The sequence below is a fragment of the Microcaecilia unicolor genome, chromosome 2 (genome assembly GCF_901765095.1).
Source record: "Microcaecilia unicolor chromosome 2, aMicUni1.1, whole genome shotgun sequence".
In the NCBI taxonomy this organism is placed as follows: domain Eukaryota; kingdom Metazoa; phylum Chordata; class Amphibia; order Gymnophiona; family Siphonopidae; genus Microcaecilia; species Microcaecilia unicolor.
Genome location: NC_044032.1, coordinates 333,193,080 through 333,219,779, shown reverse-complemented (window position 1 = coordinate 333,219,779; position 26,700 = coordinate 333,193,080). Strand labels below are relative to the sequence as shown.

The 26,700-nt window shown below is 44.4% G+C and overlaps 1 protein-coding gene across 1 annotated transcript in view; it reads left to right on the top strand.

Annotated features, from left to right (window-relative positions):
* Nucleotides 1–26,700, top strand: part of LOC115462048 (coiled-coil domain-containing protein 17-like) — a 290,272-nt gene that overhangs the window by 203,323 nt on the left and 60,249 nt on the right. The window contains exon 9 of the mRNA XM_030192096.1: nucleotides 17,544–17,629. Coding sequence (XP_030047956.1) covers nucleotides 17,544–17,629 — 86 coding nt within the window. The remainder of the gene's footprint in view (nucleotides 1–17,543; nucleotides 17,630–26,700) is intronic.

Here is a 26,700-nt window from a genome sequence, read left to right as displayed (position 1 = left end):
TGCAGTGCCAGGGAGGCTCGAAGAGAAGCTCGGCACCACAGATGCCAAGTGGTGGACATAGTTGGAAAGCTTTTGCATCAGAACCAACATTTGAGAATCTAATGCCTGGAAAAGCTGGAGCTTATTCGTCAGGGTCTGGAAGAGTGGGGGGAGATGTGGCAGGTACTGCAGAGCATTTTGTTGGAGTTGGTGAGGCTATGCAGGGACTTGTGGGGTACACCACTGCCCTGAGCTCTACCCTGCCAATGCAACCTACAGCCTTGTCAGCTCATGACACCAGGGGTGGCAACAGCCAGCCAACACCGACTACAGTGAGTCCAAGGTTGGCAACAGCCAGCCAACACCGACTACAGCTTCCTCAGTTCATGGGGACAGGGATGGCACCTGCCAGAGTGAGAAGACAGCCACTACCTCAAGTGCGGGATGGCAGGACCTGCAAAGAAATCTCACCTAGGTCACACTGGAGCAAGGTCCAAAGGTTGCAACAACAGGCAGGGACCCCTGGGCCAAAATAGACAACTGTTCAAAGTGGGGTGAGCAGTTACACTGGACCTCCAGGACCTATGACATTCCCTGACTTTTGCAGGGGCTGCATGGACATCTGGGTGGCTGGAGGAGGCAGACCAGAGTAAGGGTTCCACAGGGAAGGAGTTTCTTTTCTTTGTTTTTATGTTTAATATTTGCATTGTTAACCGCTTTGACCTATTGCAATGTAAAGGCGGTATATCAAGTTTTAAATAAACAAACATAAACATACCATCCTGAGAGACCAGGGCCATCACCTGGGGACAGAGGAAGGGCCGAGAAAGGTACATATGGGAGGGAAAGGGGTGGCTAATTATGTCACAATAAAAGTTTGTGCTCTGAGCCACATGTTTGTAATGGCATGGTGGTAGTGGGAAGAGGGGCCATGGAGGTGGGGGTAGAGAAGGGGGGGATCACATTGTTTATTTTATATTGAGCAATAAACGTTGCTTTTACTTTCTGAAAATGGCTGTGTATCAGATCTCAAATAATGTACTTAAAAGATAATGTAACCATATGGTTTTGATTGTTTTTTATTTTAAAAGTACCTGGGGGTGCTGGTTCTGAGGACCAGGGTGCCAGCTGGCTGCTGGGTTGGGACAGCGTTTGGGCGGTAGGTGGCAGCTGCAAAAGTGGGACAGCAGAGGAAAACCCAGATCTGAAGAGAGGTCTTCTGGGGGCAGCTGGGTTGCTGGCCAGAGTGGTGCTGTGGTTTTTTAAAAAAGGAAACACGAGGGAGGGGAGAACAGAGAGTGCAGGCATTCCCCGTGTCTCCTATGCCCATGTTTGATATCACCATGTTAGTGTGGCGGTGATGTCATTGTAGCTGCGCATGCATGGGAGGGGTGTTGGGCCTGAGGCATGACTGGGAGTGCTGCCAGGTCTGACCCAGAGCATCAAAGAAGGAGCAGACCAGTCATGCAGAGGGCAAGAATATTTGTGGAGGAGGTTGTGGAGTGCCCAGGAAATGAACGGCAGAATTGCGGACAGAGACCAGTGACAGCAGGAACCAGTAAAAAGAGCATGTCCACGCCAGGAAGCGCAGTGGCTTGTGGCAGACCCTTGCAGCAGTCACATGCTGGCTTCAAAATAGAAGATTTAAACCTCAGATTTTAAACAGAGGTATGTGCATAAGGAGGAAAAAAATGACAAATGCATTTTAATTAATTTAAAGGTGATGAGTTTATTTATTTATTGCATTTGTACCCCACATTATCCCACCTTTTTGCAGGCTCAATGTGGCTTACAGAATGCTGTTATGATGCAGTCATTACATGATCTTAAATACATAAGCTGAAAGTAAGTGAATTAGATGCAAGGTGCTAGAAAGGTGTTGTGAGAGGCGTTTTTGATGCACCTGAGTGATTTGAGGAGTGATTTATTAAGGATGTCTTTCATAGGCTTTGTTGAAGAGGTGTGTCTTCAAAGATTTGCGAAAGCTGGTTAGATTGTCCATATTTTTCAGGGCCATGGGTAATGCGTTCCAGATCTGTGTGCTTTTATACGCAAAAGTAGTGGCGTATGATTGTATTTAATTCCTTTGCAGCTGGGGAAGTTCAGATTGAGGAATTTGCGGGCCGATCTTTTGGCGTTTCTAGGTGGTAGGTCCACTAGGTTTAGCATATAGAGTGGGGCATCTGCGTGGATGATTTTGTGGACGGTTGTGCAGATCTTGAACTCGATTCGTTCCTTGAGTGGTAGCCAATGTAGTTTCTCTCTTAGAGGTTTTGCCCTCTTGTATTTAGTTTTTCCAAAGATGAGTCTGGCTGCGGTGTTCTGGGCTGTTTGGAGTTTTTTAATGGTCTGTTCTTTACAGCCTGCATACAAAGTGTTACAGTAGTCCAGATGACTTATTACTAATGACTGTACTAGGGTACGGAAGATGTTTCTTGGGAAAAAAGGTTTTATTCTCTTGAGTTTCCACATCGAGTAGAACATTTTTTTCATTGTATTCTTCACATGGGTATCAAGTGTGAGGTATCGATCAATAGTGACTCCAAACATTTTCAGGTTTTCTGAAATAGGGAGTATGCAGTATGGTGTGGTTATGGTAGGGTAATTGATTGTGTTATATTGGGAAGTGAGAACTAGACATTGAGTTTTTTCTGCATTCAGTTTTAACTGGAATGAGTCCGCCCAGGAGTGCATGATTTGGAGGCTCTGGTTGATCTTGTTGGTTATTTCGTTTAAGTTACTTTTGAACGGGATGTGGATCGTGACATCATCCGCGTATATGTAGGGGTTAAAGTTCTGGTTGGCTAGAAGTTTGGCTAGTGGTATCATAATGTTGAAAATAGTTGGCGAAAGGGGGGATCCCTGAGGAACTCCACATTCCGGTGTCCAAGGTGGTGATCTGTCATTATTCGTTGTTACTTGGTAGGATCTGGTGTTGAGGAATCCTTTGAACCATTTGAGAACTGGGCCTCTGATTCCAAAGTATTCTAGCAGGTGTAGTAATATTCCATGGTCTACCATGTCGAAAGCACTAGACATGTCGAATTGTAGTATGAGTATGTTCTTGCCTGTTGCAATTGTTTTTTTGAATGAATTCATTGCAGACACTAGTACAGTTTCAGTACTATGATTTGATCTAAATCCTGATTGAGATTCTTGTAGAATTGAGTGTTTGGTTAGGTATTCCCGTGAATTATTGCGTCACTATGCCTTCCATCAGTTTTGTTATGAGCGGGATCGAAGCAACTTGGCATCTTTGGCAGTGGAGTGAGAAGGATATTTCCTTTGTCCGTGGGGAAGAGACCATTTAGGAGTCTGTAATTTACTTGGTTTGTGAGGTCTTTTGTGAATTGTTTGGGGGCGGCTTTTAGTAGGCTAGTAGGGCAGATGTCAAGTTTGCATTGCGATTTGGCATATTTTCCGAGCCAGTGTGTGAGTTCGTCTACTGAAATCAAGTCAAAGTTGGTCCATGATCGATCGGCTGGATATTCCCCTGGTTTCGGGTCTAAGCATTCAAGGATGCTTGTGTACTCAGTGGTATTGCTTGGTATCATGCGTCAGAGCTTTATAATTTTTTCCTTGAAATAGTTCGCTAGGTTGGTTGCCGATGAGGTTTCTATGCTATTCGAAGTGACCTGTGTGGTGTTTAGGAGATTATTTACAAGTGAGAAGAGTTTATGCCTATCCTTGTAGTTTGGTCCTATTATAGTTCTACAGTGCGATCTTTTGGTTTGTCTGATTTTGTATTTATATTTTCTTTGTAACTGTTTCCATTCTTTGAGTGTGTGTTCGTCTTTTTTTTTTTTGCTCCAAGCTCTTTCTAGCCTTCTAACCTGTGTTTTTAGTTCTTTCAGTTCTTCGTTGAACCACGGGATTGAGCTTTTCCTGTGTGAGGTTCTAATTTGGAGTGTTGCTATCTTGTCTAGGACTGTTCTGCATCTGTTGTCCCATTCTTGTAGAAATTGGGGTGAGTCAGTGGTTGTTGTCCATTCATCGGTGTATATTTGTTGCCAGAATGTTAGAGGGTCTATTTTGCCTCTTGTAGTATATGTTCTTTTTTCTTGTTTTTGTTGTATCTCTTTTGTTTTCCAAAGGAGGGAGGTATTTGCCTTGTAGTGGTCTGACCACGGTGTGGCTCTCCATTTTGTGTCTTTATTTCTGAGGTTCGCTTCTGATGAAAATTTATGGGTAATGATGTCTAATGTATGTCCTTTCTTGTGGGTGGGTTGCATGTTAGGCCAATGGAACTCCCAGAGTTGTAGGAATTCCTTGCATTCGTGTACATTGTTTGTGTTAATTTCTTCCAGATGAAGGTTGATGTCTCCTGCTATAAGAATATTTTGGGAGGACAGGCAAGTATTTGATATGAAGTCCGTAAAGTGTGTCTGGGCATCTTGCCATTTAGCCGGGGGTCTGTAAAATAGGATTATGTTTAGTTGGTCCTGCAGGTTGGGGTGATTGATTCTGATTGAGGCTATTTCGATTTGGGGAAGGATAGATTCAGCTGTTGTTGTGACTGTGTATTGGGATTTATAAATTATCGCTATGCCTCCGCCTCTTCTTCCTTCCCTTGTCCAATGGGTAATTTTGAATCCTGGAGGGCAAAGCTCTAGGATTATTGGGTCTTTAGAGTCATGAATCCATGTTTCATTGATGAGAAGGAAGTCAAGGTGATCTTCTGTTATCCAGTCAGTTATCGTTGTGGTTTTTTTAATTATTGATCTAGCATTAGAGTAGCCTATTTGTATTAATTGGTATCGCTCCCTTGGGTTCCGGTTTGTGGTAATTTTTATCAGTTGTCTATTTTCTTGATGTGTGGCTTTGGTATTTTTTTTTTTTAATATCCCTTTTAATATTAACTCGAATAATAAACCTGTATGCTCAATTCCTTTCTTTTCTAAACTGATGGAGGGTCTTGTTGCTCAGCAATTAGCACACTGTCTGGAAAGAAATTCGATTTTATGTTCCTCTCAATCGAGATTTCAATCTTTTCATAGTGCAGAAATGGTAATGGGTTCAGTAACTGATAAAGTCAGAGGTCTGCTGAGTGAGGGAAAGTGCTCAGTATGGTTGCAATTCGATCTCTCGGCAGCATTTGATCTGGTGGACTATGAAATTCTGCTGCAGTTGTTTGTGAGTATCGGAATTGTTGGAAAAGCGCAGAATTGGTTTGTCTTTTTTGATTCACTCTTATATAGTCAAAGCAAAGGATGGCTTATCTTCTTCCTGGAGTAATAACTGTGGAGTTCCTCAAGCTTCTCCACTTCCCCCACTGCTTTTCAATATTTTTTTACAATCTTTAGGTTTCTTGTTACATAAGAAATTTGTTCACTATATTTATCCAGATGACATTTCAGTTTTGATACCTTTTGATTCTATTTCTGTAATAGATCCTATTCTAATTCAACAATGCATGCCATTAATAAATAATTGGATGTTTGATCATAAGTTAAAATTCAATACTGAGAAAACAAAATTTATTTGTTTTGACCTGCATCCAGAAAATATTCCAAAATCCATCACTATTAACCAAGCTACCTTTGAATTTTCTGCAGTTATTAAACTGTTAGGAGTGTTTATTGATAGTGCTTTAACCATGGAAAAACAGGTCTCTTCATTAACAAAGAAATGTTTTTTCCTGATGAAAAAAGTGAGATGCATGCGAAACTATTTCAAACAAGATCATTCTAGAATACTGGTTCAGGCTCTCTTAGTTTCTCAACTGGATTATTGTAATCTGGTTTATTTAGGGTGTAATAAAAGTTCAGTGAGGAGACTGCAAACATTACAGAATACAGCAGATCGAATGATTGTCTAAATTTGATAGGATCACTTCCAGTTATTTATCATTATACTGGTTGCCTATAGAGGCTAGAATCTATTTCAAATTGGCGTGTTTTCTCTTTAAACTTCTACATGGCTTAGCACCAGACTATCTATATCCACATTTTATATTCATTTATGCTTTAAGAACAAGACATTCTGGTACTGTAGGTTATTCTTTTCCATCATCAAAAGGTAAAAAGAGATTACATTTCTTTGAATTAGGGTTGGCATTTCAAGCAGCAATATTATGGACTATTATTATTATTATTATTTATTGCATTTGTATCCCACATTCCCCCACCTATTTGCAGGCTCAACGTGGCTTACATAGATTTGTTGACATAATCATAACAAGATATCAGATACAATTCGTAATGTGTAGCAATCAGGTAGGGAGGAGGGAAGAAGGAGGGAGTGATTAGGATAGTTGTATAAGATGAGCTTTCATAATTGAGTGGGTTGGTGAGGTGACTTAGTGAGATTATAGGTGTTCATTGTAGGCCTTGTTGAAGAAGAATGTGCTCAGAGATTTTCGAAAGATAGTTGTTTCGTTGATTGTGTTCAAGTCTGCGGGTAATGCATTCCATAACTGCGTGCTTGTGTACGAGAAGGTAGTGGCATGCATCAGTTTGTACTTCAGTCCTTTGCAGCTGGGGTAGTGCAGGTTGAGAAATTTACGAGATGATCTTGTGGCGTTTCTGGGAGGTAGGTCTACGAGGTTTAGCTATGATTTCACCTATATTTAAATCTTCTCAGCCCTATATTCTTTCTAGGAAAAAATTGAAAACAGTTCTGTTTCAGAAATATGTATCCCACGCTAACTACTGATTACTATTTATTCTTAATCACAAAATTTATTATTATGCCCCTTTTTCCTAGTTAAATGAAACTGGCTTCTTAAATAGCTGTAACCTGCTTAGAACTGCGAGGTAATAGCGGGATAGAAATCCAATTTACCATTACCATTTACCATAATACAAAACCTGAAAAAATCTTAACATATATGTAGCAACCCTATGATACAACAATAGCAATAATTCTTATGATTCAAACAATATGAACCCTACCTATGATTAGGCAGTATCAGGGGCGTAGCTACGGGTGGGCCTGGATGGGCCCAGGCCCACCCAGTTTAGCTTCAGGCCCGCCCACCCAGAGGCAGAGTCCGTGTCTACCCTCTCCCACCGCTGCCGCAGCCCGCAGCGCTTCATTTAATGCTGTCGGCGCTGCTGTTGCACCTCACAATCTCCCACCCCCGCGGCGGCGCTTACACTTCACTATGGCGCTGCCTGACAGCAACTCTACAGATGCGGCACTGACGGACGTCCTGCTCCGGGGCCTTCCCTCTGCTGCGATGATGTAACTTCCTGTTTACGGAGGCGGGACGCGGAAGGCCCCGGAGCAAGACGTCCGTCAGTGCCGCATCTGTAGAGTTGCTGTCAGGCAGCGCCATAGTGAAGTGTAAGCGCCGCCGCGGGGATGGGAGATTGTGAGGTGCAACAGCAGCGCCGACAGCATGATTAAACCTGGAAGGGTTTCCTCTCACTTACAAAACATGACAAAACCGGCAGTTGAATTTAAAAGAGTGACAGGAAATCCTCTCAACAAAACCTTCTATGCCACCCTGGACTGGATGCCTTCGGGGGCAGGAAACTTTCTCTGCAGTGCCCAGGTAAAATTATATATATTATAAAATGGTAGTGGGCTTCTGGGTGGGGGTGGGCTCTGCAGTGCTCAGGCGAAAAAAAAACCCCTTTTGTTGGGCACCTGGGTGGGGATGGGGGATTGTGAAGGGCAAGGCTGATGCCATGCTAAAAGGAGGGATGTGGGGGTTAGGATTGTGCAGAGCTGATCCCGGGCTAGAGGGAAGGATGTGGAGGTAAGGAAGGGCTGATGCCAGACTAGAGGGAGGGGTGGAGGGAAGGGCAGGGCTGATGCTGGGCTAGAGGGAGGTTATTATTTAGTATTATCTCAAGAAATACTACTCATACCTATATATATAGTGCCCACCCATATTAGCTCTGGGCCCACCCAAAATGTCAGGTCTGGCTACGCCACTGGGCAGTATTACAAATATTACACAGGACCCTAGAACACCAATCCACGTACTACTGGTAAAACAGAACTCGTAGGATTGCTACAGAGTTCTACAGAGAAACTAAATGCAAATAGAATACCACACCTCAGTCACACACAAAATACAGACAAACCCCCACCAAATACAGAACAAGTGATCACAAATTAGAAGTAAAAATATGAAGACAGAAAGTGAATTGGGATCCCCAAGAATTAAAACATGTATCGCAACATGGGAGAAATAAAAACAGAAATGCATTTCCCCTTGTACTAAACAAAATATAGTGACATCCACAATACACATTTCCCATTCAAAATACAGCCTACCTTTGTCTGGGCATTTTGTTTTGTCCAAGCATGTTAGTTAGTCCCAGTTTCTATTTTCTGCTCTCTTTCCAGTGCTGTCTCTTTGTTCTTTCTCCAGTTTCCTCCTATCTTCTTTCATTCCCTCCCAGTCTCTTGGGGTCATCATTCCACTGTTTGTGTTCATTTACCTCTCTCACAGTATTTGGGGTCTTCATGTCACTCTTAGAGCCCTGTTTACTAAGGCGCGTTAGCATTTTTAACACATCTGCAATTAGCGTGCGCACTAACCATGTAGGCGCCTTTAGGGATATTGTAGGCATGTACACGGTTAATGTGCGTATATGGTTAACACATGTTAAAAACACTAACGCGCCTATAACATGGCTTAGTAAATAGGGCCTTTAGTGCTATTTGTTCCTCTTTTGGTGCCGTGGGATCTTCATGTCACTTTTGATGTTTTGTAAACAGTTGCCTCTGTGGTTAATGCCTACTGATATTGATATTTCAATAAAAATAAATAGACAACCCAACTGTTAGAGTGCAAAATTGCTTCCCGCTGTTGAAATTAATGGTATTGAATGAAACAAAGATTTTCAGGATCCAAAAATGAATGCAAATGTTATTGGTTTGAAAATGAACTGAACTAATTTTTTTTCTTGTGCACATCCTTAATAATAACAGTGTTTGCATTTAAAAGATGATCTTTCCTCAAAAGTTGGCAACATAGTACCTTCTTTTTTTTATCCAATTTCAAATACGTTAAATTTACTTGTGTATGTGACAGAAAGTGTTCATATTTGACAATGCAAGCCAGTGCATGCATGTGTAAGAGAAGGGGTGGGCAACCTCGGTTGAGGACTGCAACCCAGTCAGGTTTTAGGATTTCCCCAAGGAATATGCATGAGATCTATCTGCTTGCACTGCCTCCATTGTATGTAAATAGATCTCATTCATATTTATTCTCTAACTAATTACAACTACTTCTACTATTTAACATTTCTAAAGCGCTACCAGGGTTACGCAGCGCTGTACAATCTAACAAAGAAGGACAGTCCCTGCTCAAAGGAGCTTACAATCTAAAGGACAAAAAAGTGCAGTCAATCAAATTGGGGGCAGTCTAGATTTCCTGGATAGAGGTACAATGGTTAGGTGCCGAAAGCAACATTGAAGAGGTGGGCTTTGAGCAAGGATTTTAAGATGGGCAGGGTGGGGGCTTGACGTATGGCCTCAGGGAGTTTATTCCAAGCATAGGGTGAGGCGAGGCAGAAAGGGCGGAGCCTGGAGTTGGCGGTGGTGGAGAAGGGTACTGAGAGGAGGGATTTGTCCTGTGAGCGGAGGTTACGGGTAGGAGCGTAAGGGGAGATGAGGGTAGAGAGGTAATGAGGGGCTGCAGATTGAGTGCATTTGTAGGTTAGTAGGAGAAGCTTGAACTGTATGCGGTACCTGATCGGAAGCTAGTGAAGTGACTTGAGGAGAGGGGTGACATGAGCATTTCGGTCTAGGCGGAAGATAAGATGGGCAGCAGAGTTCTGAATGGATTGAAGGGGGGATAGATGGTTAAGAGGGAGGCCAGTGAGGAGTAGGTTGCAGTAGTCAAGGCGAGAGGTGATGAGAGAGTGGATGAGAGTTCGGGTGGTGTGCTCGGAGAGGAAGGGGTGAATTTTGCTGATGTTATAGAGAAAGAAGCGACAGGTCTTGGCTGTCTGCTGGATTATGGGCAGAGAAGGAGAGGGAGGAGTCGAAGATGACTCTGAGGTTGCGGGCAGATAAGACGGGGAGGATGAGGGTGGTGTCGACTGAAATAGAGAGTGGAGGGAGAGGAGAAATGGGTTTGGGTGGAAAGACAATGAGCTCGGTCTTGGCCATGTTCAGTTTCAGGTGGCGGTTGGACATCCAGGCAGCAATGTTGGATAAGCAGGCTGATACTTTGGCCTGGGTTTCCGCAGTGATTTCTGGTGTGGAGAGGTAAAGCTGGGTGTCGTCAGCATAAAGATGGTATTGGAAACCATGAGATGAGATCAGCGAGCCCAGGGAAGAGGTGTAGATTGAAAAAAGAAGGGGTCCAAGGACAGATCCCTGAGGAACTCCAACAGAGAGCGGGATGGGGGTGGAGGAAGATCCATGAGATAAGAGGAGAACCAGGAGAGGACAGAGCCCTGGGACCCAAATGAGGATAGTGCAGCAAGAAGTAAATTATGATTGACAGTGTCAAAAGTGGCGGATAGGTCGAGGAGGATGAGGATGGAGTAGTGACCTTTGGATTTGGCAAGGAACAGGTCATTACAGACTTTAGTGAGTGCCGTTTCTGTCGAGTGTAGAGGGCGAAAACCGGATTGAAGCGGCTCGAGGATGGCATGAGAGGAGAGAAAATCAAGGCAGCGACTGTGAACGGTGTGTTCAAGTATCTTGGAGAGGAAGGGTAGGAGGGAAATGGGGTGGTAGTTGGAAGGACAGGTAGGGTCTAGTGATGGTTTTTTGAGGAGTGGCGTGACTACAGCATGCTTGAAGGTGTCAGGGACAGTTGCAGTGGAGAGAGAGAGGTTGAGGATATGACAGATGGGGGGGGGGGGTAACAGTAGGAGAGATGGTGTTTAGTAAGTTGGTGGGGATGGGATCAGAGGAACAGGTGGTGCATTTCGAGGAGGAAAGAAGGTGGGCGGTTTCCTCCTCGGTGATATCAGGAAAAGAGGAGAAGGAGGCCTGGGTTGGTTGGTTGAGGGAGTGGGTTAAAGGGTGAAGAGGAGGAGGTGTCTTGGTAGTGAATTCGAGGTTGATCCTCTGCACCTTGTCACGGAAGTAGTCAGCTAGTGATTGAGGAGAGAGTGAGGGGGGGTGGGAGCAGAGGGCACTTTGAGGAGGGAGTTAAGGGTGGCGAAGAGATGATGAGGGTTGGAGCCGAGAGAATTAGTCAATTGGGTGTAATAGGCAAGAAATAGGGAGGACTGGAAGGAGGATAGCATGAATTTGAAGTTGGTATGGGAGCGAGATTTCCTCCAGAGGCGTTCGGCAGATCGGGCGCAGGAGCGAAGGTATCAGATGCAAGGGGTCAGCCAGGGCTGGGGATTAGTACGCCTTGTGGGATGGGAGATGGATGGTGCAAGTGTGTCCAGAGCAGTGGAGAGAGTGGCATTGTAAGCAGAGACAGCCTTGTCGACAGACTCGGAGTCCAGCTCAGCCCAGCACTCCCACCAGGTGCTGTGGAGGACTTGCAGCCCTTCTGCATTTCCTCACAGCTATATCCGGGGTGACTCCAGTTCCACCCCGATCTTCCCAGGGCCTTCGCTCCAAGTGCACAGAGTTTCCAGGTGCTTTTTGGCTAGGATCAGGCGACCCTCAGGGGGAGGAATGCTGGCTTCGGCCTAACCCCTGGTAAGCCTTTCCTCAGCTGAGAGGTGCCCAGCTCTACCACCGGCTGCCTTTCAGGTGCTGTGGAGGACTTGCAGCTCATATGCATATCCTTACAGCCTTCTCCGGGGTGACACCCAGGTCCACTCCAATCCACTCAGGGCCTCCGCTCTAGGTGCCGCTCGCCGGGGCATTTTTCTCTTTACATCTAATCTTCTTCCCAGTTGCTAAAGTACCTCAGTCATTTATGGCCCCTATTCACATTCTCTTCCTAGCCCTGTCCCTTCCTAATCTTTTCCCTCACCCCCTACATCTCTCCGCTACAGGAACTCACTGCCCATCCATCGACTTCATCACCTCACCTTCTCTTCTACCCTCTTCCTCCCTCTTGGCTTTTAATCTCCGCCTCTTTCTTCCGTCCATTTTGCCTTCCCCATTCCACCTAAATACCTCTCGACTTCGACGCCTTCGTGGCCACACCTCTCCTACTCTCCTCCGCTCTCTTTTACTCCTTCTCTTACTCTCAGCCGGTGACATCAATCCCAATCCTGGCCCCCCTCACCAACTATTATCCCAACTCTACAGATCTCACCGCGACCTCTCTAACCTCATCTCTATTTCTCTACTCCCCTCCTCTTCTCTGCCCTTCTCTTGTGCCCTATGGAATGCCCGCTCTATCTGTAACAAACTCACCTATATCCAGGACCTCTTTATCTCGCGTCACCTCCATCTGCTCGCCATAACAGAAACCTGGCTCTGCCCTGATGACTCTGCTTCAGTCGCAGCCCTGTGCCATGGCGGTTATCTATTTTTACATACTCCTCGCCCTGCTGGCCGTGGGGGCAGTGTTGGACTACTTCTCTCTCCCTCCTCCAGATTTCAACCCCTTCTTCCACCTCAATCTCACTGTTTTTCCTCCTTTGAAGTCCACTCTATCCGCCTTTTCTCTCCTCTGCCTCTTCGAATAGCGGTCATTTATCGTCCCCCTGATAAGTCCCTTTCATCCTTTCTCAGTGACTTTGACGCTTGGCTTGCCTTCTTCCATGATCTTTCCTCCCCCTCTCTCATCCTTGGTGACTTTAATATTCCTGCTAATGATCCTTCCAACTCTTATATTTCCAAGTTACTCGCTTTAACGTCCTCCTTTAATCTCCAACTATGCTCCACCTCCCCCACTCATCAAAATGGTCACTGTCTTGATCTCATCTTCTCCTCCAACTGTTCACCCTCTAGTTTCCTTGCCTCTGATCTTCCCTCCTCTGATCACCATCTTATAACTTTCACACTTAAATCTCCTCCCTCCCAGTCCCGTCCTATCTTATCTAATTTATCTAGGAATCTTCACGATATTGACCCTTCATCTCTATCCTCCCATGTTTCAAACCTCCTCTCTACTGTGGCACCATCCACGTCTGTCAACGAGGCTGTTTCTTCTTACAACAATACTCTATCCTCTGCCTTAGACACTCTTGCACCTTTGATGACCCGCCCTGTAAGGCGTACAAAACCCCAACCTTGGCTGACTTCTAATATCCGCTACCTATGTTCCTGTACCCGCTCCGCCGAACGCCTCTGGCGGAAATCTCGGGCCCTTGCTGATTTCTTACACTTTAAGTTCATGCTGACCTCCTTCCAATCTGCTCTTTTACGTGCCAAACAGGATTATTATATCCAACTGACCAACTCTCTTGGCTCTAATCCTCGACTTCTCTTCACCACATTGAACTCTCTCCTCAAGGTGCCCCCTCCCCCAACTCCCCCTTCATTATCTCCTCAGACCCTTGCTGAATTCTTTCACAACAAGGTTCAAAAGATAAACCTTGCTTTCTCTACCTCACCACCTCTCCCTCCACTAGTCCGTTCCCCTCTCTCTCCTTCCCCTCATTCCCTTTCCTCCTTTCCTGAAGTTACTATTGAGGAAACTACACTTCTCCTTTCTTCCTCAAAATGTACCACCTGTTCCTCTAATCCCATTCCCACCCACCTTCTTAATGCCATCTCTTCTGCTCTTATTCCTTTTATCTGTCACATTCTCAACCTCTCACTTTCCACTGCGACTGTCCCTGCTGCCTTTAAACATGCTGTGGTCACACCTCTCCTTAAGAAGCCTTCACTCGACCCTACTTGTCCTTCTAATTACCGACCCATCTCCCTCCTTCCTTTTCTCTCCAAATTACTTGAGCGTGCTGTTCACCGCCGCTGCCTTGATTTTCTCTCCTCACATGCTATTCTTGACCCACTACAATCAGGTTTTCGCCCTCTCCACTCAACCGAAACTGCGCTTACTAAAGTCTCCAATGACCTATTACTGGCTAAATCCAGAGGTCAATATTCCATCCTCATTCTTCTTGATCTTTCCGCTGCTTTTGACACTGTCGATCACAGCATACTTCTCGATACCCTGTCCTCACTTGGATTCCAGGGCTCTGTCCTTTCCTGGTTCTCTTCCTACCTCTCCCTCCGCACCTTTAGTGTTCACTCTGGTGGATCCTCTTCTACTTCTATCCTTCTGCCTGTCGGCGTACCTCAGGGTTCTGTTCTTGGTCCCCTCCTCTTTTCTATCTACACTTCTTCCCTTGGTTCATTAATCTCATCCCATGGCTTTTCCTACCATCTCTATGCTGATGACTCCCAAATCTACCTTTCTACCCCTGATATCTCACCTTGCATCCAAACCAAAGTTTCAGCGTGCTTGTCTGACATTGCTGCCTGGATGTCTCAACGCCACCTGAAATTAAATATGACCAAAACCGAGCTTCTCATTTTCCCCCCCAAACCCACCTCCCCGCTCCCCCCGTTTTCTATTTCTGTTGATGGCTCTCTCATTATCCCTGTCTCCTCAGCTCGAAACCTTGGGGTCATCTTTGACTCTTCTCTCTCCTTCTCTGCTCATATCCAGCAGATTGCCAAGACCTGTCGTTTCTTTCTTTACAACATCCGTAAAATCCGCCCCTTTCTTTCCGAGCACTCTACCAAAACCCTCATCCACACCCTTGTCACCTCTCGTTTAGACTACTGCAATCTGCTTCTTGCTGGCCTCCCACTTAGTCACCTCTCCCCTCTCCAGTCGGTTCAAAACTCTGCTGCCCGTCTCATCTTCCGCCAGGGTCGCTTTACTCATACTACCCCTCTCCTCAAGACCCTTCACTGGCTCCCTATCCGTTTTCGCATCCTGTTCAAACTTCTTCTACTAACCTATAAATGTACTCACTCTGCTGCTCCCCAGTATCTCTCCACACTCGTCCTTCCCTACACCCCTTCCCGTGCACTCCGCTCCATGGATAAATCCTTCTTATCTGTTCCCTTCTCCACTACTGCCAACTCCAGACTTCGCGCCTTTTGTCTCGCTGCACCCTACGCCTGGAATAAACTTCCTGAGCCCCTACATCTTGCCCCATCCTTGGCCACCTTTAAATCTAGACTGAAAGCCCACCTCTTTAACATTGCTTTTGACTCGTAACCACTTGTAACCACTCGCCTCCACCTACCCTCCTCTCTTCCTTCCCGTTCACATTAATTGATTTGATTTGCTTACTTTATTTATTTTTTGTCTATTAGATTGTAAGCTCTTTGAGCAGGGACTGTCTTTCTTCTATGTTTGTGCAGCGCTGCGTACGCCTTGTAGCGCTATAGAAATGCTAAATAGTAGTAGTAGTAGTAGACATGATGGAAGGGAGGAGATTAGAGATACAAGAGGATAAGGTGGGAGGGTCGACAGCCTGGTGATTCCTGAAAGTAGTGGTTAGTGTTGGGCGGGACTGAGGGGGAGGGTGATGAAGTGTGATCAGGTGATGATCTGAGAGAGGAAGAGCAGAGGCACAGAAATTGGAGGGTGAGCAGGTAGAGGAGAGGACGAGGTCAAGACAATGGCCAGTTTGGTGAGTAGGGGTGGTGGAGCTCAGCTGGAGGTTGAAGGAGGATGTCAGAGTGAGGAACTGAGAAGCGTGAGAGATGGGTCATCAGCGTGTATGTTAAAGTCTCCAAGAATGAGGGACGGAGATGAGGGTTCAAGAAAAACAGAGAGCCAGGCATCGAAGTCGGTAAGGAAGGAAGGGAGGGACTTATCGGGGGGCAGTAAATGACTGAAACTCTGAGTGGCAGCGGGTAGAATAGACGGATGGAGTGATCTTCAAAGGATGAGAAGCAGTGAGACTGCAGTAAGAGGAGGGGTTGAAAACTACAGAAGGGCGAAAGTAGAAACCCGACTCCTCCTCCGCGGCCAACTGGGCAGGGAGTGTGGGAGAAAAGATAACCTCCATGGCACAGGGCCGCAACTGAGGCAGAGTCGTCAGGGGTAAGCCAGGTTTCAGTTAGGGCGAGCAGTTTGAGGGAACGGGAGATGAGGAGATCGTGGGTAAAGGAAAGTTTGTTGCAGACCGAGCGGGCATTCCACAGGGCACACGAGAAGGGGCAAGAAGAGGGGGGGGAGGAGGGGAATAGAGATGAGATTGGAGACATCCCGGAATCGTTTGCATGGATAGGACGAGGACAGGTGTGGGGGACCTGGATTGGGATTGATGTCTCCCATGGATAGCAGGAGAAGGAGCAAGAGAGTGCGGAGGAGGGAGGGGGAGGTAGGGCGACGAAGACGGGATGCGCTTAGGAGGAATGGGGATGGGTTAATGGCAGGAAGGAAGTGATGAAGGTTGAGAGCTAGGAAGGAGGAGGGGGATAGGAGAGATGGTGAGGTGGGGAGGGACGGGGTAGTGTATTTTAGTAGTGAGCAGGAAGGGAGAGGACATGGATGGGCAGTGAGTTCCTGTGGTAGACAGCGGTAGGGGGAGGGGGAAAAGATTAGGAAGGGACAGGGCAAGGAAAAGAATATGTATAGGGGCCATGAGTAGTGACTGAGGTGTTAAGCAACAAATAGAGTAACTGGGAGAAAAATAGATGTAAAGAGAAAAATGCTCCACGCGCGGCACCTAGAGCAGAGGCCCTGAGTGGATCGGAGCGGACCTTTGTAGAATACCAGCATAGCGCACAGGTTGCACCAAACTTTGGGTGCCGTACTTACACCGTACTTACACCTGTTTCTATCATGCATAAGTCCGGCTTCCAAAGTTAGTAACTAAATACGGGGAACGCCCATGATCAACCCATGGCCACGTCCCCTTTTCAGTTGTGCGTGGGAAAAGCTAGGCTGCAAGTCATGGAATAGTGGTCAGGGGAGATCCGCATGCAGTATCAATTTAGCACCAATTAAGTGGCCAATCAGGGCCAATTTCCTCATGAAGCATACAGATCTCAGATTGGCATGCAAATTCCGGCACCCAGTGTTTCATGACCTATATAGAATCTGAGGGATAGTGTGCACTTTTCTTGAAGAGGGCACATTATTTGCACAAAGTATGCTATCTTTGCAACATGGAGGGCTTGCACTATGGTTCACTCATACGTACTAGTTCATGTATGCACAGCTCTCGGAGAAAAAGTGTTCTTTATGGGCCCCTTTAATGAAGCAAAAGGGGGTGTGCGCTGACGTCAGCATGTGTTTTTGATGCACGCCAAGGCCCCCTTTTACCGCAGGTCTTTGTTTTTTTTATGGAAATGGCCGTGCGGCAAGTGAAATACTAGCAGGACGGCCATTTCAGGGGGGAGCACTTACTGCCACCCATTGAGGAGGCAGTAAGGGCTCCCACGCTAACCTGGTGGTAACTGGGCAGCATTATAAATGATTGCTGTCCCTAATATATAATTGAAACATGAGAAGCATTCCAATAACAATCTTGAGGAAATGGAAGAGGTGGATAGGTAATCAGAAGATGACCAAGCAGTATAATATAATGGTTTTATGTCATTGGTTTACAGTGTGATAGGAAAACCTTATTTGTTTAAAACTAACTTTAGGAAAATGCTTTTCTGAAATTTTTTTATCACAGAGGTATATATCAGTTTCCACAACTGAGATGGGCAAAAGAACATCCATGTAGCAGAAATTCAAACAAGCATAAATGCATGCACAGTATGTAACAGTGAGAGAGTAGCAACTAAATTAAGCTTTTTTCATATAGGAGGAAGCTAGGCCTTTGACTCCAGCTCATACCAAGCATTTTGTTGACATTAGCGATGATCTTGAACCAGCGGCATATGATCCAATGTGAGTATTGTAAGCTCCTTTTAAAATAGAGAATAAAATACTAATACTATGTAGCAAAAGATAAACAATTTGATTATTAGAATTTCATCCAGCATACCATATTAAAGAGAACGGTATTCTTAATTAAGAATATTTTATATATCAACAGGCAGTAATGATTTATGCAGCCAAATTCCCAATGAGGTGCTTAACTGGGCACAGTGTAGGACAGAAGAGAGAGCCATTTATTGGAACGTCATTTCATTCTGTTTATGCATATTTATATTCTATAAAAATGCATCCTTAACCTTTCCCTCTCCACTGCAACTGTCCCGGACACCTTCAAGCACGCCGTAGTCACACCTCTCCTAAAAAAAACATCACTTGACCCTACCTGCCCCTCCAACTACCGCCCCATCTCTCTCCTCCCCTTCCTCTCCAAAATACTTGAGCCCGTTCACAGTCGCTGCCTTGATTTTCTCTCCTCTCATGCCATCCTAGATCCACTTCAATCTGGTTTTCGCCCTCTACACTCGACAGAAACAGCACTCTCTAAAGTCTGCAACGACCTGCTCCTCGCCAAATCGAGAGGCCACTATTCCATCCTCATCCTCGATCTATCCGCTGCGTTTGACACTGTCAATCATGATTTACTTCTTGCCACACTGTCCTCTTTTGGGTTCCAAGGCTCTGTCCTTTCCTGGTTCTCCTCTTATCTCTCCCACCGCACCTTCAGAGTACACTCTCATGGATCTTCCTCCACTCCCATCCCACTATCTGTTGGAGTTCCCCAGGGATCTGTCCTTGGACCCCTTCTCTTCTCAATCTACACCTCTTCCCTAGGCTCACTGATCTCATCTCATGGTTTTCAGTATCATCTTTATGCTGATGACACCCAGCTATATCTCTCCACACCAGACATCACCGCGGAGACCCAGGCCAAGGTATCGGCCTGCTTATCCGACATTGCTGCCTGGATGTCCAACCGCCACCTGAAGCTGAACATGTCCAAAACCGAGCTCCTCGTCTTTCCACCTAAACCCACCTCTCCTCTTCCTCCACTCTCTATCTCAGTTGATAACACCCTCATCCACCCCGTCCCATCTGCCCGCAACCTCGGAGTCATCTTCGATTCCTCCCTCGCCTTCTCTGCGCATATCCAACAGACTGCTAAGACCTGTCGCTTCTTCCTCTTCAACATCAGCAAAATTCGCCCTTTCCTATCTGAGCACACCACACGAACTCTCGTCCACGCTCTCATTACCTCTCGCCTTGACTACTGCAACTTACTCCTCACCGGCCTCCCACTTAGCCATCTATCCCCCCTTCAATCCGTTCAGAACGCTGCCATACGTTTTATATTCCGCCAGAACCGATATACTCATATCACCCCTCTCCTCAAGTCACTTCACTGGCTTCCGATCAGATACCGCATACAATTCAAGATTCTCCTCCTTACCTACAAATGCACCCGGTCTGCGGCTCCTCACTACCTCTCGACCCTCATCTCCCCCTATGTTCCCGCCTGTAACCTCTGCTCACAGGACAAATCCCTCCTTTCAGTTCCCTTCTCCACCACTGCCAACTCCAGGCTCCGCTCATTCTGCCTTGCCTCACCCTACGCTTGGAACAATCTTCCTCAACCCCAACGCCAAGCCCCCTCCCTACCCATCTTCAAATCTCTGCTTAAAACTCACCTCTTCAATGCTGCTTTCGGCGCCTAACCTTTCGTGAAATATAGTATGCCCTATCAGATGGACTCTACACTTGTCTTTAGATTGTTTAGATTGTCTTTAGATTGTACACCTGTCTCTTAGATTGTAAGCTTTAGATTGTACACCTGTGTTTTAGATTGTAAGCTCCTTGAGCAGGGACTGTCCTTCCATGTTAAATTGTACAGTGCTGCGTAACCCTAGTAGCGCTTTAGAAATGTTAAGTAGTAGTAGTAATAGTAGTGTACAAGTGCTCATTGTCATTGAGAGTCTCTGGCACTTATTTTCAAAGCATATGGACATCTCAAAGGCTGAAATGGATGCCTGTGTGCTTGAAATGTCCAAATCCGAACTTTTGCAAAGGCAGAAAAGGATATCCAACACTGCAGTATGTCCAAATAGCAAGAAGGCATGTTGTGGATGTGGTTTGGGTGGGATTATTGAGGGTCTGAAATCTGGACATGCAACAGCAGTTACCGAAGGGGAAAAAATGTCTAAAAAAATGGGTGTCCTTATTTAGGCCTGTTTCAGGCACATCCAAGGTACAAAAAGGTGTCCTGATTGAGCAGCTGTCCACTGGAAGGATTAAGGCATGGCACCTCCTAAATCCCCCAGAGGCTGCTGCCCCCTCCCTCTCCCCTGAAAGTGCAATTGAAAGGGGATACCAGGCTCCATGACAGCTTCAGATATTATAGGCATACTTAACAAAGTAAGAAGCAAGCCTGAGTAGTAGCTTAGTGGTTAGTGCATTGGACTATAAACCAAGAGACACAGGTTCAAATTCCACTTTAAATCTTTTACTATTTTTATTGTGAGCCCTCCAGGAACAGAAAATACTCACTTTCCCAAATATATAAGCTACCTGCAAGCCTGAAGGCTGTCATACAGATGTTCATATACCTTGTTCCCTCCCTCCTTCCCCCGGTTCATAAATTGGACGTTCTGGTTTGTAAAATGGCTGTTCATGCTGGACGTCTTTAGCACACAGACATCCATCTCGCTTATTTTTGAACAGAAATCTTGATGTATTTCCTTATGAGATGGACATCCATTTGGGACATTCTGACATGGATGTCCATATTCTGACTTTGACAACCTTTCAAAATTGCCCCTCTATGTGATCTATTGCAAAATCAGTACAATTGTTCATTTGTTGGGGTGCATTCAGTTCATTACTTTGTCTTTAAAAATTAAGAACATGTGTTAAGTCAATTACTGCATGTTAAAAGTTCTTACATGTATTACAAAATACTTATTAAAACAAAGTGTGAAGTGAAGCAAAAATGTTTGCCCTTTTCACCCCCCTAAAGATCTGCATGTCAGTAAGTTATTTCTTATACAGTATTTTATAAGACTGTTTACACAATTCAGAGGCTTGAAGTGCACTTGCAGAAAATTGCTGGAAAAATGCTGTTGAATGAAATCCATAACAAGAGTTCTATAATTGCTCCTGATATATGTCCTGATTGAAAGGTGGGGTTGTCTGAAGATAAGTCAAGGGAAGTTCTCATTTTTATTACTGTCAAGGCCACTATTCTTCTGAGGACATGGCATGGAAAAAAACAAATATTACTACCTCTTTCCAATTCCACAAATGCCTTCAATGTTGTCACAAAAGGATTAGTTTATATATCATTACAACTATCACATTGTAGACAGGGAGAGCAATTTTAACAGCTATTTCTTCAGGTAATATAATCATTTAGCTACAGAAACAGGCTTTTATAAAATCATGCACCTAATATGTGCACAAGGTTGCTTCCATACAGCCTGTACATGCATAACTTTACCCAAGTCAAATGGAGGCAGGGTGGTGGTAAAGGAGTTTTCATTTATTTATTTGTTACATTTGTATCCCACATTTTCCCACCTTTTTGCAGGCTCAATGTGGCTTACATAGAGGTAGATGCACTAAACGTTTTTCATCGTTAAATGAGCCCTCAGGGAAGAATTTCCGATCCTTTCCATGCACTAAAGCCTATTTTTCGACGGTAGTAGCAGCTAACGAAAACGGAATGGAGATGAGCAATTAGTGTGAAAACCCCATTGAAACGACATGCACTAACCTTTTCCGATTGCCTTTACGCAGGAAAAAGGCAGGAAAACTAACGAGAGGTCTGGACCTCTCGTTAGGACAGCTCTGTGCCAGGAAAAAGTGTTAAGTGAAAAAATAAACAAACTTTGAGCCAATCCCAGCGCATTAGCAGAGCTAAAAGCGCTGTGATTGGTCCAAGGGATGTCAGAAAACACATAAAAAAATAAAAATAAAAAAAGGATCGGGAGGGGGCAAGGGCGCTCATCAGGAGCGTCCTGTACGGACGGCCTTGTCCCCCCCCCCCCCCCCCGCTGCTCCCCACTTTCCGCCGCTCCCCCCACCCCGAAAAAGCAAACTTCTAGAAGCCCCTGCCCCCCTCCCTTCCTCACTACTCTCAGCTCCGCCTCCCGACATCCTCCGTTGCAGCGAGACGCGCTGTGATTGGACAAAACACGTTGCACCTGTATTGTTTTGCTTTTAATGAAGCTTATAGAAAACGTGTCATAACCACGTTCATATAGCACGTGCATAACATACGCAGTTAATTTACGTGCAGCAGTTATGGCAGCCAGAGGAAGAAAGCCTAACTTTGCAGATATGGATGTCCTCTGGCTCGCTCAACTTTTCATAATAAATGAAAAGCGTCTTTTCCCCCGCGCAGGGAGAAGGAGGAATATTGGGCGGATGGACAAGGGCTGGGAGACTCTACAACGCCTCTTTAATAAGCGTTCCTCCTTTCCCAGATCTGTAAGTTGGCAGTATATAGGGCTCTACGCACAGTGTCGTACCAAGGGGGTGGGGGCGGTCATCCTATTCACGCTGTGGATGCACGCTCTGGACGCATGTTAATGACGTCAAGATGGGTCGCATATTATCCACGTCGATACCGTGTGCTTTACGAATGTGCAACAGCGCATGCGTTTTCTGCTCCGCTACGAAACTGTCATGCATCCGACTTTTGAATTACGAATCGGAGTTTGCAGGTGGGGTTTCTTGGTGCATTCTTCGTATTTTTGAAATCGGTAAGTACTTTAACGATTTAGATTTTTTTACGTTTGGTTGCTGCATCTGCCTCATAGTACTGTAAACGGCGTTAGCCGATTCCGGTATGAACAAATACAAGGTGTGAACAGTTGCAAGGTGATATTGAGGTACATGTAAGGTAAAGACCATTGGGGGGGACTTAGAGTGGGAGTGGAAGGGTTAAGATATGTCCAGTTACAGTCTTTGGTTAAGTTATGTCACTGGTATCCTTGTTTTTTATGTTAGGTTGGTGGGGTATGCTTTTCTGAACAGATCTGTTTTTAGTGCGTTCCGGAAATTTAGGTGGTCGAGCGTAGTTTTTACTGCTTTTGGTAGTGCGTTCCATAGTTGTGCACTTAAGTAGGAAAAGCTGGATGCATAAGTGGATTTGTATTTGAGTCCTTTGCTGCTTGGGTAGTGGAAGTTTAGGTATGATCGTGCTGATTTTATGGTGTTTCTGGTTGGCAGGTCGATGAGGTCTGTCATGTATCATGGTGCCTCGCCGTAAATAATTTTATGAACTGTCGTGCAGATTTTGAAAGTGATACGTTCTTTAATTGGAAGCCAGTGCAGTTTTTCTCGGAGTGGTTTGGCACTGTCAAAACGTGTTTTTCCAAATATAAGCCTAGCTGCTGTGTTTTGGGCGGTCTGACATTTCTTTATGATTTGTTCTATGCATCTCGCATAGATTCCATTGCAGTAGTCTGCGTGGCTTAGTACCATTGACTGTATTAGGTTGCGAAATATTTCCCTTGGGAAGAATAGTTTCATGCGTTTGAGTTTCCACATTGAGAAAAAATATTTTCTTTATGGTGGATTTCGCTTGGGTCTCTAGTGAGAGGTTTCGGTCGATTGTTACTCCAAGAATTTTCAGGCTGTCTGAGATAGGGAGGGTGTATCCTGGGGTGTTGATGTTTGTGGGTTTGTATGTGTTGTATTGGGATGAGATGATGAGTCAGTGTGTTTTTTCTGTATTGAGTTTTAGTTGGAATGCATTTGCCCATGAGTTCATGATGTTTAAGCTGAGCTTGATTTCACTGGTGATTTCTGCTAGATCATGTTTGTAGGGGATTAAAGTAACGTCATCAGCGTAGATAAATGGGTTAAGGCCTTGGCTAGTGGGGCCATCATGAGGTTGAAAAGGATCAGTGATAGTGGTGATCCTTGCGGTACTCTGCAGTCTGGTTTCCAGGGTGATGATATGTTTGTGCCTGATTTCACTTGATATGTTCTAGTGGTTAGAAAGCCCTTGATCCAGTTGAGTGTTTCCACCGATTCCGAAGTAGTCTAGGAGTCTTAGTAGTATGTTGTGGTTAACCATGTTGAACGCACTGGACATGTCAAATTGGAGGAGGAGAATGCTTTTACTTATTGCTATCTCCTGTTTGAATGTAGTTAGGAGAGTTTATGACCATACATTTGAAAATACACATACATGTAAGCAAAATTATCCAGAGAGTCTATGTACCAAAGAGCAGGTGTAAATATAAGTGCATAAATTTCCTGGGATAGTTTTCAAAGTGGACGTAAACTAGGTTGCTAATCTGTAACAGATGTTCTCCATAGACAGAATGATAAGTCACCAATGCATAGGTAATGTCACCACCCAGACGGTGCCTGTTGGACCTGTTCCACAAGAGCCCGGAAAGATATAGAAGTCTTTCTGGGCATTTGCTGAGCCCCCCTCCCCCACACACACACATTCCCTTGTGACCATAGCCACAATTGTCATCCCTCTGCCAGTCAGTGCAATAGATAAAAGCAGTCAAGAGTTGAAGGATAAGTCAACCATAGAGGAGGTAGGAAAGATTGTGTAGCTGGTTTATTCTGCTGTCCACAGGTGAGCAGCCTAGCTTTCTCCGTGGGCAAGCCAAATAAGGCAACCACACATAGGTGGCTCCTGGGCTTGGGATGCAAGAGGTGAAATAGGTTAAGTGGGAATTGTACCCATTTGTTGAGTTAGGTTGAATATGCCAATATGCCTGCAACATGCAAACATAGAGGCAGGACAACGATGAAGGAGAAACACATAATTTTATGAAGGAACTTTATAAGAAACAATAGGGTGGTATCAACACTGTGCCTTATGAATAAGATATGCAAGAAACAAATAGTCTGGAATGCCCAAAGCAGGCTGCATTATATAACACTTTGCAGGACAGTGTGTCCAAAATCAGTGTCTGAGCTAGACTGCTGATCCAAGCAGTAATGGGTCTTGAAGGTTGTGGCCTTACAAATATTCAGGGTTAACGATGAGCAGAGATTAGTCACCGAAGTTGCCATGGCATACAGTAGCTGGACTGTGACTCTTCCTGGTAGTTACAAATCTGCTGCTTTCAGGTGAAGAGTATCCTTTTAGTGACACATGACCTGGTCAGTTTGCTTTGAAGGATAAGAATTTTTGGGAGGAGTTGCATAGAGAAATGCATGAGGTGGTGGTTAAAAAGTGGGGAGGACAGCAGACTACTTGAAGGGCATTGAACAAAAACACCTAATAAGCCATAAAAATCAAATGTTTGTCAAAAGCAGTTCTTATATTTAGATTTTTTCATGTGAAATTTTTACATGTCACCAAAGTAAAGTCAGAATAACGAAAATAAAGTGAATACTACTGTCTAAAGTTTCTTATCATATTTGTTGTCTAAATATTAATGTCTGATTAATAATGTGATAATTGTGCTAATTAAAGAAGCACAGTTTACATTCTAAATTCATTCACAGTCCTGTTCCATTTGATCTGCTGAACTATCTGCTAAACTGTCTTTAGCTACACTTTGATGGCAGGGACGTATTTCTTGACTAAACTCTGGACATCTTGCACATTTACATTTAGTGGAACAGATCCAGAATACGCAGGAGTTGTTGGGTTCGATGGCTGTTTTCCTTTCTTCAAAGCAGGAAACATTATGTCAAAGCACCTGTCATTGACATTTTGAGTTGTCATGTTTATTGCACATCAAATCCAAACAAGCAGAGTGGTGTTGTCTATATCAAAAAAGGACATCAAAATAGTCCAACTTAGTCCAGAAAAAAGGAGGGGGGAAAGTCTCAACAAGTGCTGCAATATTGAATTTTAATCATTGATTGCACACACAAGTCATCATAGACTTAAAATCCCCCCAAAATAGGTCTATTTTTATTTATTTTATTTTCTTCTCTTATATTTATAAATGCTTTTGTTCACACATAGTTCCAGCTCTAAAACGTCAAAAAAACACAAAATAACTTATCTTTTGTGGAAGAGAGTCACTGACGAATCTGTCCTGCGTATAGACTCCGAGGACTGTGTCTGAGTTTAAGAAAGCGTGGGACAGGCATGTGGGATCTCTTAGGGAAAGGAGGAGATAGTGGTTTCTGAGGATGGACAAATTGGATGGGCCACTGGCTCTTATCTGCCATCATGTTTCTATGTTTCTTTTTTTTTTTTTAATAACCATTTAAATTTTTACAAGTGATAAAACAACTTGCCGGAAATACAAATCATTGCTCAAAACCCACCTCTTCAATGTTGCCTTCGGCACCTAAGCACTACACCTCTACTCAGGAAATCTAGACTGCCCCAACTTGACATTTCGTCCTTTAGATTGTAAGTTCCTTTGAGCAGGGACCGTCCTTCCCTGTTAATTTGTACAGCGCTGCGTAACCCTAGTAGCACTCTAGAAATGTTAAGTAGTAGTAGTAGGAAGTAATAAATAGGAATTATTTCACTCAGGTAATTCTATTCTCTTCCTTAGACCACTAAATAGGGAGAGTGAAACAAGACAAGGAGATCAATTAAACAGTAAACAGAAAAAAAAGTGGTATTAACCTGATTATCCCCAGATATTACTCATCTAATTCATTATTCCACATTGATCATCTGGTTGGCTTCTTCAAGGCCAATACGGTGTATAGTCAAATCATTTCATTGAAAACATACTTATTGTCCAATATTAGTTAGAAATAATACATCTGATTACATTCTTTCTCTTTTAAAAACCAGAAGTTATTTAACAATACATATACTTAAGTCTCTAATTCAAATCCCACTGATTAAAGTAATCCAAGTTTTCACAGGCTTCACTCCTTTTAAAGTAATAATTGAAGAAATATTTCTGAGGAAAACTTTAGGAGTCATACCCAGAACTCTGGGAAAAACAATAATCTCGATATTAATCATCTATAATAATATTCATTTTATTATTCAAAGTTTCTGGTCTATTATCATTTTCAAAATCATAACCACTTCTTGCTCGTGTAGAATCATTTGTTATATCAATTTTTCACTCTCAAAGGGTTCAGTTAAATTGTCCATGTAAGTCTCTCTAATAAAATTATATGTG